Source organism: Columba livia, chromosome 4 (assembly GCF_036013475.1).
Source record: "Columba livia isolate bColLiv1 breed racing homer chromosome 4, bColLiv1.pat.W.v2, whole genome shotgun sequence".
NCBI lineage: Eukaryota > Metazoa > Chordata > Aves > Columbiformes > Columbidae > Columba > Columba livia.
In genome coordinates this window covers 10625115-10641850 of record NC_088605.1, presented here as the reverse complement: position 1 = coordinate 10641850, position 16736 = coordinate 10625115, and the positions used below count along the sequence as shown (strand labels likewise).

The 16736-nt window shown below is 39.4% G+C and overlaps 1 protein-coding gene across 7 annotated transcripts in view; it reads right to left on the bottom strand.

Annotated features, from left to right (window-relative positions):
- DOK7 (docking protein 7) overlaps positions 1-16736 on the bottom strand; it is a 66290-nt gene that overhangs the window by 28953 nt on the left and 20601 nt on the right. For all 7 annotated transcript variants that reach the window (XR_010472101.1, XR_010472102.1, XM_065060453.1 and 4 more), the window contains 2 exons: positions 14075-14182; positions 10742-11616 (listed from right to left, as the gene is read on the bottom strand). Coding sequence is in view for 5 of the 7 variants with exons in the window: in XM_065060453.1 (XP_064916525.1) it covers positions 10742-11616; positions 14075-14182 (983 nt within the window). In the remaining 2 variants the exon portion in view is untranslated. The remainder of the gene's footprint in view (positions 1-10741; positions 11617-14074; positions 14183-16736) is intronic.

Genomic DNA, 16736 nt, shown 5'->3' with positions numbered 1-16736 from the left:
AGGGCTACACAGGATTCAAGTATAGAGTTACCAGCCCTGATATAGCCCACTTAACACTTCGCTGTCCTTGTAATAGACCAGATCTGGAAAAGGTTTATATTTCCTTAATATTTTCCAGGCTCAAATTTCTTGTACATTCAAAATTGCTTCCAATCAGCATTGAATTAGCAGAGGATTCCACAGAATCCAGACTACTGCAGAGGATGTGGCTAGGGGAGAAGGAATACAGCCAGAGTTCATGTCCCACTGATTCCCAGCTGTTGAAACAGTCATTTCAGTTGATTGACAGCTGGCTGCTGCAGTATATACTGCGAATAGCCCAATATCCTCATGTGACAAGACTTAGGAGCACAAAGTCTACTTTAAAGTCCCTTTTCCATCTACTGTTTGGACTTGTGTGGGATTGCGCTGCTTCAGAGAAAGTCTCAGGACTGCTTTATTTCATCGACTCTGCTTTAGGAAAGGAAACATGGAAATATATAAAGATAATGCTAAGGAAGACATGCAAGCAGCGTTTGCATGCAATAAAAGCACTTTACTGCAGCCTAGAATCTGTGGTATTCGCTCACCCCATCCTGGCTGTCATTTATCACATGGATCACATTAATAGTCACTTTTGTTGATCTTAATGTCCCCTTCCCACCTGAGGAAGCTCAATGTAACTTTTACACACACACACACACACACATTCCATGTTGTCACAGACATATTAAAGCACCAGATTTCACTGGAGTGGACACAAGATGGCAAAGCAACAGTAGCTCCACAAAATAGTTTTCCCCACGTGTGCTACACCCATGGGTTGAGTTACTCCATTAAGCAAGTCAGAGTCTTTCAAAGGACCCTTCAACAGTCAATATGTTACTACCCTAGCAAGGATGGCTAGGATGCAGGGAGGTCCTTCCCTCCACAATGTCATTTAAGAACAGAACAAAAAGGCTATACACAACTAGTAAAAATTGGGGTTAAGAGTATTTTTTACACCAGAAAAAATATTAACTCCGTTGCTCAGGCACAGTAACTTTAAGATTTCATTGGGATACTGAGGTTCTGAGCCAGAGTTCCTACACTTTGAGCTGAGTTTAACCAGCACCAATCTCAACAGTAAATCTCTATTTAAGATGGGACAACTGACTAGCTGAAATACTTAACTGTAGATCCTCTGAGAAATCATTGCATTAAAAAAAAAAAAAAGCAAAATTAGATTTGATGCAATATCCCTCTCCATAATCATTTAAGAAAAGAACACATGAAGAAAACATAATACAATTATGTTGTCTTTCCTCTAAATGCTAAAAAAGTGCTCAACCCTCTTGCTAGTCCCATGCTTAGAACTGATTTTCAACTGCCATGTCCTCCGTTGTAGACTTTCTGAATCCACTGAGTATAAAGGTTCCTGCATTAGTAACTTCTTTCCAGTAGTTCTGCAGTTCTTGAAAGACACCATTCTTCAAGCTCCATTTCACACAGAAAGAAATTCTGTTGAAATGGTGTATTCAGGGCTACTGTGATCTTTCTTTAAATACAACATCTTTGAAGTATTTGTTTAAGTTATAAAAATTAGTGATAGACTTCCCAGCATTTAAAAAAAAAAATAATAATTGTAGGGCAGCTGCTCCATCCTGGCAGGCTGATTTTCTTCTTTAGTATCTCTTATCAATGAGTTCCTTTTCTGTGCACAGTTCACTTGAAAGGCAAACAACTTTTTGTCTCTCTCGCTGCAGCCTGGAAAACATCACATTTAATTGAATCTTTAGCTCTTGGATAGAATTGTCCATATCCAAAGTACTGTAGAAACACCATCACACTGATCCTGACAGTAGCCTTGGGAAGTAAACTTCATCCAGATACAACACAACTAGGTAGACTGAGGTAAGCTGGTCAGAGGCACAATAATAAAACCACAAGACAAAACTCTTCGGTCAGTCCAAATCTCAAACTTCTTACCTCCCTTGCACGCCCTGGGATTCCCCCCTGATTCAAAGTGAGACATTGTCCAAAACACTGCCGTTTGCACTTTGCCATCATAAATTCCTGCCCTGAAGTCTGCATGAAGACAAGGAGCTTTGCCACACAGCATGGGGGTTTGTAAGGTGCACCAGGCCAGGCAGGGCAAAACCACCAAAGCTTAGTGTGAATTTCATCTGTGTTTTCTCAGGTCCAGAACAATCACCCCCATTCTTCCAGCCTCCGCAGTGTGGGCTTTTGCAGAATTGCCTTTCTTTTCTTCCCTAGACAAGCTAGACATTTCAGCAAACATTTCTCTACACATTTCAGCAGAAGGATTCATAACAGTGCACAATAAAGCAATACATAAAATCACAAGGTAACTTTAAAACAGTCAATCCTGAAAACTGTTTGGCAAGGTTTTCTATACCAGAGTGACTTACCCACATTTTCTAACCCTCCTGTCTATGAGAACTATCCATTTTGTTCGGAACATATCAACATTTTCCAGTGATTCATATCTCAAATTAATTTCAGTGTATTTTTTTGTGAAGCAAGCAATAAATTTTTTCTTTGGCCACTTTCTTGCTAACAAATGCTGAAATCCCATTACCCATAAGAAGATGCCATTACCATATTATTCAACTTTACTAAGCCAACATTAGAAAACCTTATTTACTCTTTATGAAACAAGAAATGCAATTTGTTATAGAGTTGCAAAGTTCTATTATAAACAGAAGAAATTGCCTACATCACAACCTCTACATGACTGATACCGTAGGGACCTGATCTGATTACAAGTCCATATGAGATATTATCAGCCAGATGGACAGTATTTCCACAGATACCTTGAGCTAGTAAGTATGTTGGACATCTTGAGTTACCAAAACTAATCCCACTCATGTGCCTCATCATGGGTTGTGGACAAATTTAAGCACAGTTTGTGTCCTTTTGTTGGAACATATTTCATCCTTCTAATTTGCCTACTGCCAGTTTTAAGTGGCTCTGTCAAAAACGGTTGGTAGGAAAGGTCACATCCCTACTGAGCATCTGTTTTCAGTCCTCTCATCTACTCACAATGAGCTGCTGTCAACCACCAAACATCTCATCCAAATGATTGCTATCCTACTGACACTCACCAGTGCCTTTTGAGCCACACAATAACTTTAGTATCACTGACTGCTAATCAAAACAGAATATTGTCTGTGTAGCCTTCTTTAATCCATGATCTTAAAAATATGTTGGTAGACATTACAAACATTTTGCAGAAATGCAGGTCAAGGAGTTGAGCTTTTTTTAATGTAACTTGGTTTGTAATCTTGCAGGAGATGAATCACACAGGAATTAAACCTAGGAATCTTAATCCAGGGCTGCCACTTACATTGTTTGCTTCCCTCTGCATTTAGCTCAATGTAATCCATGCTTTCCTAATCTCTTTTTGAGGTTTCTTCCTCTGCAGCTGAGCTCTACTTTCTCTCTTTTGGAAAACTAAGATAGTAAGCATCTGCTAACACTTTATAGGACTCTCTAGATTTTTTACAGAAAGAAATTATTTCTAATTAGAAAAAAGGACATGAAAAAACCTTCCATTTTCCCATGTGGGACACGTTCCAAGCAATCTGATGAGTGTCTCTACAACTGGATCAAACTCAAGACCACCACAAACCCTATATTCCAAGGGAGGGGATTTTTTTTTTACAGCTTTTGTTGTCAGACAACTCCTCATTCTAAACATTTCTTTCTTTCTCTTCAGAAAAGCTATTGCTCCCAACAGAGGAAAAAGTAGCCATCCGTTGTTGTAATAATAAAGTGCTATTATCCAGCTTGATTTTATATAGGGGAGGAAATAGATTTTCCTGTTTGTTCATTCTGATGGGTCAAAAATGCCAATATCATGGTTTATCAATATCTTCACTGGTTCTCTGACAGAAAAGCAATCCAGCAACTTTTCCAGATAATACAGAAGAATTAATTCTGCTGAGCTATGTTGTCTGTATTCCCTCATGTAGGAAACTGCTCTCTTCTCTTGACATTATTAATTCATTTCACTTACCAGTGCTTCTATGACAGGCACTTCTTTTCCCATTACGGACCATAGGCTATCCCATCCCAAGAAGTGCTGAGAGCTTAATTCTTATTCTGAATTCAGATCAGAACCTTTAGTCCTAGCACAAACACTGTGGGGCTTCTTTCACGATAGACAGAGAGTATCTTCAGCATTGTTTTTTAGATAAGAGGTAAGGCAGCTTCCTACGATGCCTAAAGCAAGTCAGATCTGCACAGTTCTGGGGAGGCTGGGTTGTCCTGTATTTTACTGTGGTATCTCAAACCCAAAGTCATACCCATGAAGTGACCTCCTCCAAGCAAAGCTTTGGGAGAGCTGGGTCACTTCTATGAGCCCTTATCAGCAACAGCAAAGTAAGATCTTTCCTTGATTATTTAGGAGTGAAGCCTATTACCAAGAAGCATTATAATACTGTGCAAAATAGCAGCAGTGATACAAGAAGAAAAAAATTTCAAATAATTTTAAAAATAAAATCTTCCTTCCCCTGTGAAGTGCTGATAAGCAACATCTCACCACAGTGTGTAAGCAGATTCAACAGCACCTTAGGAAGAGGACAGGAGTTAACACTGACAGACTTGGGGCCCTGGCCCCAAGGGAAACAAAACAAATCAAGCTCTAAGCCTGACACTATAGGCACAAATGCCCCTTTATTCTGCCAGTTTCAACTGGAGAACACATCTTTGGTTTGCACAGTGGTGTGTGCTTTGGTCAGCACATCCCGCTCCAGAAACTACTGCATTTCATTGTCATGAACGGTCATGGATTTCTTTAATTTCTGAAAGATTTTGAGGCAAAACTAGTGCTTGTCTTTGGATCTGTGAAAAGCCCCCCAAATAAGATGACCTTATTGTAAACATTTCAGAGCCTTTTACAAAAACTATAACGTAAGTAAAACTCCAGATTGCCAAACCAGTATCCTGTGCAGTCACCTCATTTACTGGTGATACACGTTATGGAAGATGCACCTCACTGCAGCTTAATGTATCACAGTCAGGACTTAAATTAAAAAAGTTAAAAACCAACCAACCAAACAAAAAACAAAACCACCACACAATTGGAATTAAAAGAAGAATGCACAAATGCAAGTTTTCCAATTCATGCCAAAGGCCAACAATACCCTGATGACTGGCTTCCAGATTCCTTTGAGGGGTAAACTGTTCCTGTTACGGTTTTGACAATGTGTGTATTACTTATCTGCCCAGAGCTCTGAGATTAGAGCAGAAATAGAAACAATGCTGTAGGAGATGACAAATGCATCCTTCTCAACTGAGAATTTAGACAGCCTATAGCTTTTCTGAAGGTGGGAGAAGCATCAAATGTTACATCACACACCAATAATGTGAAAAAAAAGAGACATAAAAGGTGTGTAATTGCTAATAATCATGTTCATATACTTTCAGAGGGAAACAAACACACTACAAGATAAACACATCAGGTGTTCAGTCTCATGGGGAAAGAGGTAATGGCTCCAACAGAATAAAAATAGCTACGTTAAATTTGTATTTAACAATATATTGTGGTTTCTTTAGCGTCTATTTTAATGCTACACTAGAAAAGTACCTGATTAAAAGCCAAAAAAAAAAAAAAAAAAGAAAAAGAAAAGAAAACATTTTCAGCTACATGGATGTGGCAATGTAGTCTACAGCCACTATTTCTTGAGTCTCACTGCATAAATTCACACCTTACAGGCTCTCTCTCTACCACTTTCAAAAGCAGCACCTACAATTAAATCAGACACACCAGCTAAATCCAGGGTTAAGTGATTTGTACAGGATTTGGAAGACTGCGGCTGTATTCCCAACCCAGCTACAGGCTGCTCATGACCCTGGTTAAATCAGTTCAGGCAAGACCACAAAACAGACTTCTGTGCAAGACGTTCTGTAGAGTTCAAGCCCCTTCTCTGACTGAGGACACATTGGCCTTGCTTCTCTCTAGGCTTGTCTCCCCCTGGTCTACAACACGCAATGGAAACACAGATATTCATAGCATCTCTAGATCTCTTAGATCTAGATCTAAGGTTGCATGTGATTAACAACCCTGTAGGGACATGATGCTGTATGATCAAATATACTGAGTAAAGTGCCTGCTCAGGGATCACAGCACAGACACACACATGCCTTCTCTTAAAGTTACAATGCAAAATAAAGCAGTTTCTACAGAACAGATCAAAACAGGTAAATTTCTTATCAGCTAATCAAAGCAACTGAGATTCACCTCCCCCTAAGGCAGGTACAAGATGTCCCTTCAGCGTGTAGGGAAGGGTTCTTGGCTGCTCAGAGCGGTGGATCCTGCCACCTGGCAAAACCCTTAAACTCTTTTGTGCATCCTGACCACAGCATTCCTGTATTTCCGCTTCCTACAGATATGCTGGGGGATTCAAAGTTTGAGGCACATAGTTACAGTGGTAGCAGGAACTGTATAAATACCTCACAGAGGATTTTGGTAGATGGGCTCCTAATTTGGGACCCTTGTCTCCACAGAGGTTTTGGTATTTTTAAACGATCAGCTAAAATAGGTGGCTGAACACCAAAACAGGATTGATGATAACAGCCACATACAAACTGACACTTTCTCTTCTCCTCTATCATGGCTAGTTAACTACCGAAGCAGAAATCAAGCCAATATTTCTACATCCATAAGAACTCCCACTGACATAAATATGAGTTTAGGGTGAGCTAGAAATACATAAAAGTCATTCCTACTAATGGGCACATTTCGAGCTGTCAACAGTGATTTGAGGATAACTAAGTAGTGTGAACAGACAGCCATAATCATTCCATATTAATTCAACTTGCAAGAAGGTGAAGGTCAGGGGACAAAAAGCAAAGCAAAACTAAAACCAGTACATGTCAGATGGAAAAGGACAAAAACAGTTGGAAAATACTTTTATTGTTCAGACTTCTAAGAAAATTTACAAACAATGGTGGTGTAAAAAAAAAAGGACACCCTATAAAAAAGGTTGACATCATTTCTCAAACTATAGCATCAAATGAAGTTACAGAGCAACACATATACAGTGAAATTCTATTTATCAAATTAGTGTCAGCTAAGTAGTTATAATACGTAAAGTCCAATAACAAGTCTCTACAGCTTACTCAGAAATCCCATAACAATCCAATATTCTGAGCTTAAAATAAACTTACAATACATAAAGAATTAATCTCTGCAATCATCTATAGCACTGAAATCACCTAAGCAAAAATTACATAGCAAAGGCACACCTTGTGAAGTTTGTAAAGAACATCTTGAGCACACTACAGTAACAAACAACAGAAAGCAAAACACCCTGCATGCTTCCTTATTCATCCCCAGCGTCTAATATGAAATACAATATAGAAATAATAGAAGCAATATTTAGTGACTTCCATCATGCTGGTTCTGTTCTTCATCCAGAGTGAAACAGAAAGGCTTCCTTGCCCTATTTTCTGCTTGAATCTTGGCACATTCCCAAGCTACGTTCTCCCTGTGTTTGTCATCATCCTGGTCATTAGTGGAGCGGGTGGTTCTTAACTAAGTCCATCCCCATCACAAACACCACCAGGCCTCCCAAACATGCAGGTCTTCATCCTGCAACCTGCCCCCAACTCTCCACATGCTGGACTCCAACACACATAGGCAACATGCCCAAATCTAATCTTGATTTTTCGAAGTTTACGTACAGCGCAGAAAAAAAACAAATCCTTATATACTTTTTAACCATCATAGACTTTCCTCTATTCAGGTCACTCACTCACTTTAAATAGTAGGCATTTAAAAACCATCAACACAATTTAATTAACAGCTTAACTTGAAATTGCAAAGGAACTCCAAACACTGGCACACTAAAGCCTTTTGAACATGAATCCGAATAAATGTGAAAACCTGGTGTCTTCATTAACCCATAAATCAACTCCTCCTGGCCCTAACTGCATCTTAAACATATTCCCTGTGCTCTGAACAGACTAAGAATTATTCTTTTATGTACAGCATATGGATTTGGGCTTCCACTGAATTCATCATGAGAAAAGCCAAAGACTGTGTCCATTAAACACTGCCAAAATAACTCATCTTGACAATTCAGGATAATGTGTCGAGAGGTTATTTTTTCTTTCAAAATTAAAAACAAACTCATGAATCATTCCAATTAATGAGACTTCTTCCCCAATTGCTTACAAATGAGTAGAATAAAAAAAGATAAGCAGATATGCCTATCTCATGCTAAAACCAGAGCTGGTAAGAGGGCTGAACCAGTGTTTCTCTCACTAAAGTTGTTTAAATATTGACAATTCCTGACATTCGTGCCAACTGGTATTATTAGGGCAACTAGAAATGCTATGAAACCTGACAGCACTCCGCAATAAATATGTGGTTGTATACATTGTTGGAGTCAACAGGCAGTTAAAGAATAAGTGACATAGTTTAGCTTGTAATGCCTTCGAAGATATGCAATGGAATACTCAATTTCAGCTTCCTGTTTGCCACAGATGCCCAGGGTAAATTTTGATAAATTCATGTCTAAACTGACAACTTAGATGACCCAGAAACATTTAGACCACGTGGCAGTTGCACATTCCCCTGAGATCTGGAGACTTCAATGGGGCTGTTGACGGCTCTTTTAGCACCTTTTGTTCCCCACTGTGCCTGTCCCCACATACACACCTAAGGTGGTACCAAGGTGCTGACAGTCACATCTTCCCCTGCGCCGGGGCAGGGTGACTTCACCTCCACCAGCTGATGGGACAGGAGTGGCGTGACCCTTGGTCAGTTGACAGGGTCCTTAGCAGAGGAGGTGCCCAGAGTATCTGCAAAGCTTCTGGACCATGTTATAATGCCCACAGCCAGATCTGACCAGACTATAAAAACGGGGTTCCCAGCAAAGGCCCCTTTTGGAGTTGTCTTCTCAGAGCAGCAAGTCTGTGAACTGGAGCCCTCTCCTTAGACTGGGATGCCATCTAAGGAGACTTCCCGGGATTGAGAGCGCCTCACCTCCTCGTTTGGGTGAGTGGTTATTTACTGGATATATTCTTGAATGAGTCCCTGCTTAACAAGGCAAGAGTGAGTCCTTGCCTAACCCAGGTGAGTGATTATTTCTTATGGGTACCCCAGAGCTAGTGGCCTCTAGTTTTGTCTCTTGTGAGTGTGTGCATGCACGCTGTGGATCCTCATTATTCTTATTTTGCTGTACCCCAATAATCTCCTCAACTGATATCCAAACCTGTATTTTACGTTGTCGGAGTGCTCACTAATTATATAAACCCTGATTCTGGTCGGTTTATTGGCTTCACTTTTCCAGCCAGATTAAAGTCTGGTTTGGAACTTGTTGTTCACCTAACACTGACCTTGTGGTAACTCCGTGACAGACCACGTGAGCTAATGGTACCTTCACAATTTCTTGCCTAGAAAGGAAGAACACTAATCCTACTGATGAGTGTAAATACAACCTTCAGAGGTCGCTCACACCAGCGTCTCTCCTACATGACAAAGTACTGCCCAATGTATTGTTACAGAGGCTACACAAGCACCTCAGGCAGACATCATTTTCTAGTCTTCAGACACATCAAGGCAGCCAGTGATGCAAATCCATGAAACATCACATGAGAAAAAAAAAATTCCTCAAGTTTATAATATTCTAATTTTTCTTTCCTAACTTACTATACACTCAAGCCCTTTTCATAGCAGTGATTTATGGAATCCCACATGCTCAATTAAAATGTACACACTCCAATGGTGATACTCAATTCCTCAAACAAAAGTCTTTCTTGCTGAATCCCTACTTCACACATTCCCTAATCTGAGCACTCTCTCTAACCTTCCAGCCTTTCAACAGCTCACCAACACAAACAGCTTTATTTTCTTCAAGTTTTGCAAGCACATTCATCAAAAAAATCTTCTCCAGAGTAGGTAAAAACAGAAATATTTTCTCCGTGCAAGGTATAATTAATGTTACAGCTTACTGCCATTAAAAAAGCCAAGAATTTAGCAGTCATAGTAACACATACTGGCAAATGTATTTAGAAAGGCATATGAATTTCCATGCTTCAGGTTTTAAGTCTTTATGTGACTGGTGATCAATTTTTTTTCCTGCAAATATACTGTCCTGGTAGTACACCACTAATGAGCTTTTGTACACCTCCTCTAAAATATCTGTCACAGGCCAGTTCTAAATGTAATACTGGATTAGCTGATCTGCTATTGATTGCCATTCTAACTTGACTATCTTCTCTTTGCCCAGTGAGAAGCTTCACTAATCTGGCTTCTAGTGCAAGACATGCTCAAACTACAATTACAAAGAAAAGAGAAATATCAATAAAATAAAAAATATGTACTGTGGTCACCTAAAGAGCAGCACATGGCATTTGGCCTCCTTTCTTCTTTTGAAATACCATCAGTAAGACAGATCAATATTCTTCATCCTAAATTACTATTATGTGACACATTCAGCCCTCTCCTATGCCTGTAAAGCTTCCGTCTTTGTCACTGTAAGCCACACATACACACCCAAAATCAAAACTGACCAATTTAAAAGTAACAATTGATGGCCTATTCTGTTCAGTGTTTTCTTCATCAGGCACAGATTGAGGAAATCATGTACTAGTCCTTTCAATTTGAGCATAAACAACACAAAAGCTATTACCTGTTCAAATTATAAAGGAAACAACAGTACTTATGGCTTGCAATTTAAGTCATTTTAAATTAATCATGCTCTATTTCATAAGGCTTGTTAGCATCTGCTCAGTGTTAGGTATTTACCTTTAGTCCACCACAGATTGGACAAGCCGAAAAAAGAGCTCTTGTCATCCCAAGGTGGGGGCTACATGTCTCATAGGGCTCAGCTGAGGCCCCACTAGGTGGTGACAACTCACTACTTTTGGAGTGTGACACCTCTCCTTGTGGTTTTGTGTCTGACCACCTCGAGACAAAATCCACATATGTCTCATCACTTGAGTCCTTGCTGCTTTCTGTGAGTAAGGATGAAGGTCTTTCTCTGTCCTGGCTGTGCCCAGGTACCCTCCGTGCTTCCAAATGTGGTCGTAGCAGTTTTGGGTCACTAGTACCTTGAGGTGACGGGCCCTGGTCCTTGGGTAGTGTGGAATCCGTGCTCTTCAGTTGCACATCTTTAGAAGCTGCCTGTAACAAACTCCTGGGTATGTCGTAAATATGTCTGAGAGAGCTGGGAACCTGATACTCTGATCCCGCACCTCTCTGGGGCTCACTGTGAGGACAAGTACATAAATTCTGATCCGAAGGAAAGTTCAGTGGCAAGCTTAGCAAGGATCCAAACTCATCCCCATGGCAAATATCCAAGCTCCCAGCATAGGAAGAGAAGCTTCCAGAGTAGGAAGAGTGACTACCAGTAGCTATTCCACTGTCAGAAGAACTCTGACGACCTATTTCCTGGAGCTGTCTGGATCGGAGGGGCTTTGGAGGCAGCTTAGTGGTGCCACGTGCCCCTTCTGGAAGGGACTTTTCTTCCCCAAGATGAATGCCCTTGGCAGCTGCCAGTCCGTGACTCTCTTGAGAAGTGCTGGCTGAAGACTGTTCGGGCCAAATTGTCAATCTGCTCCCAACGCTAACATCCGAGTGGCTGGTATCTGACGATGAGCTTGAAAGACTTCTATCGTCTCCTAGAAAAAAAAGAAAACATATCAACCTGTGTTTCAAACGCAACTGACAGACTGAAGCATGGCAAGTACGTACTAACAGAAAGGACCGTGAGATTCCATCTGCTTTCTATAGAGGGAACTTCTGTCAGAACGCCAGAATTCCTGCAATAATTCCTGTTAATTCCCATGGGAAAAATAAAATGCAAATAGTATGTTACCTTGCCATAACCCTACCGCATTTTGGAACATAATGCATTCAGGGCTAAATTTTTAGAGTTTATGCACCAAGTTCTCCCCTTTTCAGCCAAATTTTACTTCCTTACAGTTAATCAGTTTTATTTCAGGCACTCCTATCTTATATCACAAGAAACAGTCACAAAGTCCCGTGCTCAAAATACCTGAGGATGCTCTGAAGAAAACCTTGTTACTGTAACCCAAAGACTTTTTTTTCTCTATTTAAATCTTATCTGAATGACAAAGTGAATGTTAAAGAAACTGCAAAAATAAAAATCCAACTTAAGACTGTCTTGTTCTCTCCAATGAATTCTCCTACATTGTATTTCTTCATAATATCCATATGAAAATGCAACCATACATCACTGTAATAAACAAAAATTAGAATTCTACCATTAGAAAAATGTTTACATATCTACATACAAAAAGATCTTCCACGATTCATTTATGCACATATTGCAAGGTTTTTTTTCCCTCACTGAAACTTGCAAGAAGGACACTTTTGCAGGTAACTTTTGCTATCCAATACAAAAGGTGGAAAAAAAATTAAACATTGGCATGAAAGGGCATAAGGACAAGACGCAACCATCATAGAAACACAAACAAACAAAATCTTTCTTGTAGCAGCACACACGCCTTCCTTCTTAATAAAACTCATGTGCAAACAAAAGCTGAAAGCAGGATCATTTTGTAGCTATTAATTTTAATTAATTGTATTACTTTTAAACCTTGGACAATAAGTTACCAGATGAGGTAGAAAGAGGAAGGGTCCAATGCAAATTGTGACCTGAGTTTCTGGTGTTAATCAGCTCTTTCTGTTCTCAGGTGTTGAGGGAAAAATTTCTAACAATTCTGCTGCTCTTCATGGAGTAATTCTTTATACAGACTATCATAAAATAGTAGTGTTTATCCCATGAAATCAAATCCTTTCTTTTCCCCCAGTGTCTATTGCATGACATTGGCTTGTGACTCCTGACATTAAATTATACAGCTGTCTAGATGGAAGGAATAAATTACAAAAATATTAACGTAGTTCTCAGTAACATGGCCAGAAGAAGAAATATACTTGTTAAATAAAAGTTATTTTGCTTACAAAAACATCTATTTTTATTTTAAAAAATAAGATTGTTGAATTTTTTTTTTTTAAATCACCTCTCTTAGACAAATATTTCAGGCACTTTAGGACTCTGGAAGGGAAGCCCTCCCACAGTCCTGAACAAAATTCTCTAACTATGTAGAGCTACATGTTCCCCAAGGCAGTGGCAGAACCTGCATCTCCAAATGCAGGCAAATGTCCTCCCACCAAATCTACAGGGACAGTTTTATCACTATAATATTTCTGATAAACACAAATATTAATTTTCCTATGCAAAACTCAAATAACAGAAAATGAAAATCATACTCTAGGATTCCTCATTCTCTGAGGATTACAACATTCTTAGAATAATAAGGTCATAAATTCAAGTAATCTCAAGCACAGAAAGTGTATGAACTTGACCCACACTTAGTCACAAACTGCACTACTCAGCAGCATCAAGACTAGAGTAGCCATGGGCATGAAAAGAAGCATACAATAAGTTCTTGAGGATCTTCACAGGACCATTTTTAGGCTTGTAGGCTTTAGAGTAAAGAGCAAGGCAGATTTTTGAGGATCTAACTTCTGTTATTAAACAATTCAAATGTCAGCTGAGGTCATAGGTCTTTTTACAAATCCAGTGGTAGACACCAATTCTACTTTGATATAGAAACAACTCCAGAAGGCACATGCCCAGATACCACCACAAAGCAAGAATAATAACACTTGAACTAAAAGCACAGGAGTCCTAGGTTTTACTACAAAAATCTGCTGTGAGCCTGATGTGTGAACTGTTCAAGTCAGTTCATCTCATAGGCTGGAGTCAAGTACTTCAGCAGATATCAAACTTAACCCAGACAGTTCTCCAGAAGTTGCAAATGCACAAATTCATTGGGATGCAACACACTAAAGGATTTTCCTTCGCTAATAGAGTTTGTTCCAAAACTCACTCTGCTCAGCTGAAAAACTTCAATCAACATCAGGGGACTTTAGCCAATGCTGTTAAATAACAGTCCCACAAGCAGCAGCAACCAAATCAAATATCTTGACCATTTCTTTCTTATTTTTCTTTTAAGCTCATCATCTTATACTTATATACATATGTTCATTTCTTATGCCTGGAAAGGAATGAACACCGTTTATCTTTGTTTAATTAAACATATTTCTTACCTCCACTGCCCTGGCGACTTGTATGGGACAGCAAGCTCAAGCGCTTTTCTAATTGCAAAGCTTCATGAGCCAATCTTTCTTCTGAATAGGCTGGATTTGTACTTGGATCTTTAAAAAGAAATAGAAAATAAATAAATAAAAAATAAAAGGTGTGGAAAAGACATAAAAAGAAGGAAAAAACCCACCACATTCTTACGTTAGATACTCTGGTCTTACGTTTAATTTTCTACTACAGAAGAATGAAAACTCTCATTGGGAGTTTTATCATTGAGAAAGACCAAATTTTTCATCCTAAAAATTTACCAATCTACATCATAAACGCAGACTCTTAGTAATTAAATTATCTGATCCCTTCCAATACAGATCATCTGTTTATAACGACAAGGGTTTCAAGTTCGATGTTCAGAAGGTCATTAAGTCAGAGGTGAAATAAGCAACCTGGTAGCTGTTTGCATGTTAACGGTTGGACTCAATTATCTTAAACGTCTTTTCCGACCTAAGTGATTCTATGATTCTATGTTTATTACGAGACAAGTTAGAATGGTAAAAATCACTCCTAGAAAGTACTGTCAGGGATTTTCCACATACATTCTAGTGAGTTTGCCTTTCCAGGTGAAATTACTCCACCGAAGAAGGCTCCTTCTCTTCAAATTGAAAGACCAAAAATTATATGGAACGTGGAAGAACTTTAATCAGTAAAACAGGCTGGTTTCCTCTAAACCATTTTGTTTCCAGTTGGGTACAACAATAAAACCAGATGTTGGAACTAATCATAACCATTATCCCAAGAGAAATCGTACACGTTTCTTCGAACAGCACTGACACGAGTGTCACATTCAGCAGTTGCATAGGATATGGTCTGCTAACTTGTTCATCATCAGAAGTTTCAGTTGCTCTAACTAATTACACAGGGAAAGGAATTAATGGCAGACAGAACCAATTAGCTTCCTCACAACCACTGCCCTTGTATATCAGATCAACTGGGTAGTAGCACACCACAAAAGTATTTAATCACTGAATCATTTAATAAGAGGGGGGCAAAAAGGACGCAAAGGGCTACACATAGCTGTGGTCGAGTTAATAAGATAGAACACTGCTGAAACAATGAAAGAAAAGTTTCGTTTTCATGCCAGGTCTTTCAGTTTTAAAAGACTTGGGTTTGATGTTGTCAACTCAGCAGTCAAAGCAAGCTCACAATCAGGGGAAAGAACATTGCCAGGTGAGCTGAAGTTCCATAAGAGTCCCTACATTATTAACTACCTGAGAAAAAAGCCGCCACATCTCCCTGACCGCATTCACTTTCTGACCTGCTCTGAATAGGTCCAAGCGCACCACATGAACAGAAGTGACAATGCTGAACTTTCTTTCCCACATAGAGGTGGGTTCCATCTTCAGCAGTCTGCAATCTGGGTAAGATTAGCAGAACAAGTCAGACTCACACACAGTCCTTCTGTAACAGAGCATCTTGGAAATGAAAGATGTTCTCACAAGGACAAGGTAACTATGCCTGTGAGCTGTGTGCCTACCAGCTCAAACAGTGCTTGATGTCAGAGTCTGACACCTTCCAAAATTGACTTTAAGAACAGAAAAGAAGACTGATACGGATTATTTTCTTCCGTCTCCATTCCTATTTCCCCTGTAATACAACTCATATTAAGCATTGACTTGTCCAAACCTGTGTAACCGCTTACTCAAACGAAATCCCCGATGCTTCCGTATGGACCTCTGCCAAAGGAAAATGTAAGATTTGGCCACCAGCACCTATGGCGCAACCCAGACAGGTCTATGCAAGGATCTGCTCAGTGGCACGCAGTGTTACAGGCTGCTGCTTGAATCTATTTTTGAATCTCCTCTGCTCCAGTTACTCTGCTGTATCTAGTTAAATGCCCTTATGTCCAAAAGGGTTCAAAGAAGTTCTATAAGAACTTTGAATATAAAGTGGGCATAACAGGTCAGCAAATTAGTCAAACCAAATGCAACAGGTGCTAACGCTTCCCACAGCAAAGAATTGTCAGTAGGAAAGATCCTTCCACTTTCCTCAGAATATGATTACTTAATAAATACAGATTTTCAGAATGTTACTAGGGCACATACACAGCCATTAGTTTTTTAGTAACCGATATCCCTCTTACAGATGACAAAATGTATTAAAAATAATTTTTAAAAAAATAAAACAACTGATCTTGCAAAAATGGACTAAAATACAAGGTGGGAAGGCAGAAGGAAGTTGAAGCAAATCAGTAAGTTTGCATTTCACGTGTTCAGTTGCTTCTAGAAGCCAAATTCCCTATCAGCTACACAGCTACAGAACACAATGGGTTTCACCCAACAATATGAAATCTTCAGGCACACTGTTTGTCCAACAGCACTGACGATGCTTTGGTTAAACTTGCCCTTAAGGATTGCCTGTGTGTAAAAGATGTGTATAAAATTAGGTTCCTAGTTATGTGCTGTGACTTCTCAGTGACCAGTTTTGTGGAAAACTGGTTAGAAAAAACATTTCTCAGGGAGTATCAGGAAATACCTAGAGAAACAGCTTCAAAACCTGCAAAACATATATAAAGTCTCAGGCACATACTAAAAATAATTGTCCAGTCTTACTGAAATATTTTTTTTGCCTTTAATCTTCTCTGCTAATAAGAAAGACTTCTACGGAAAACAC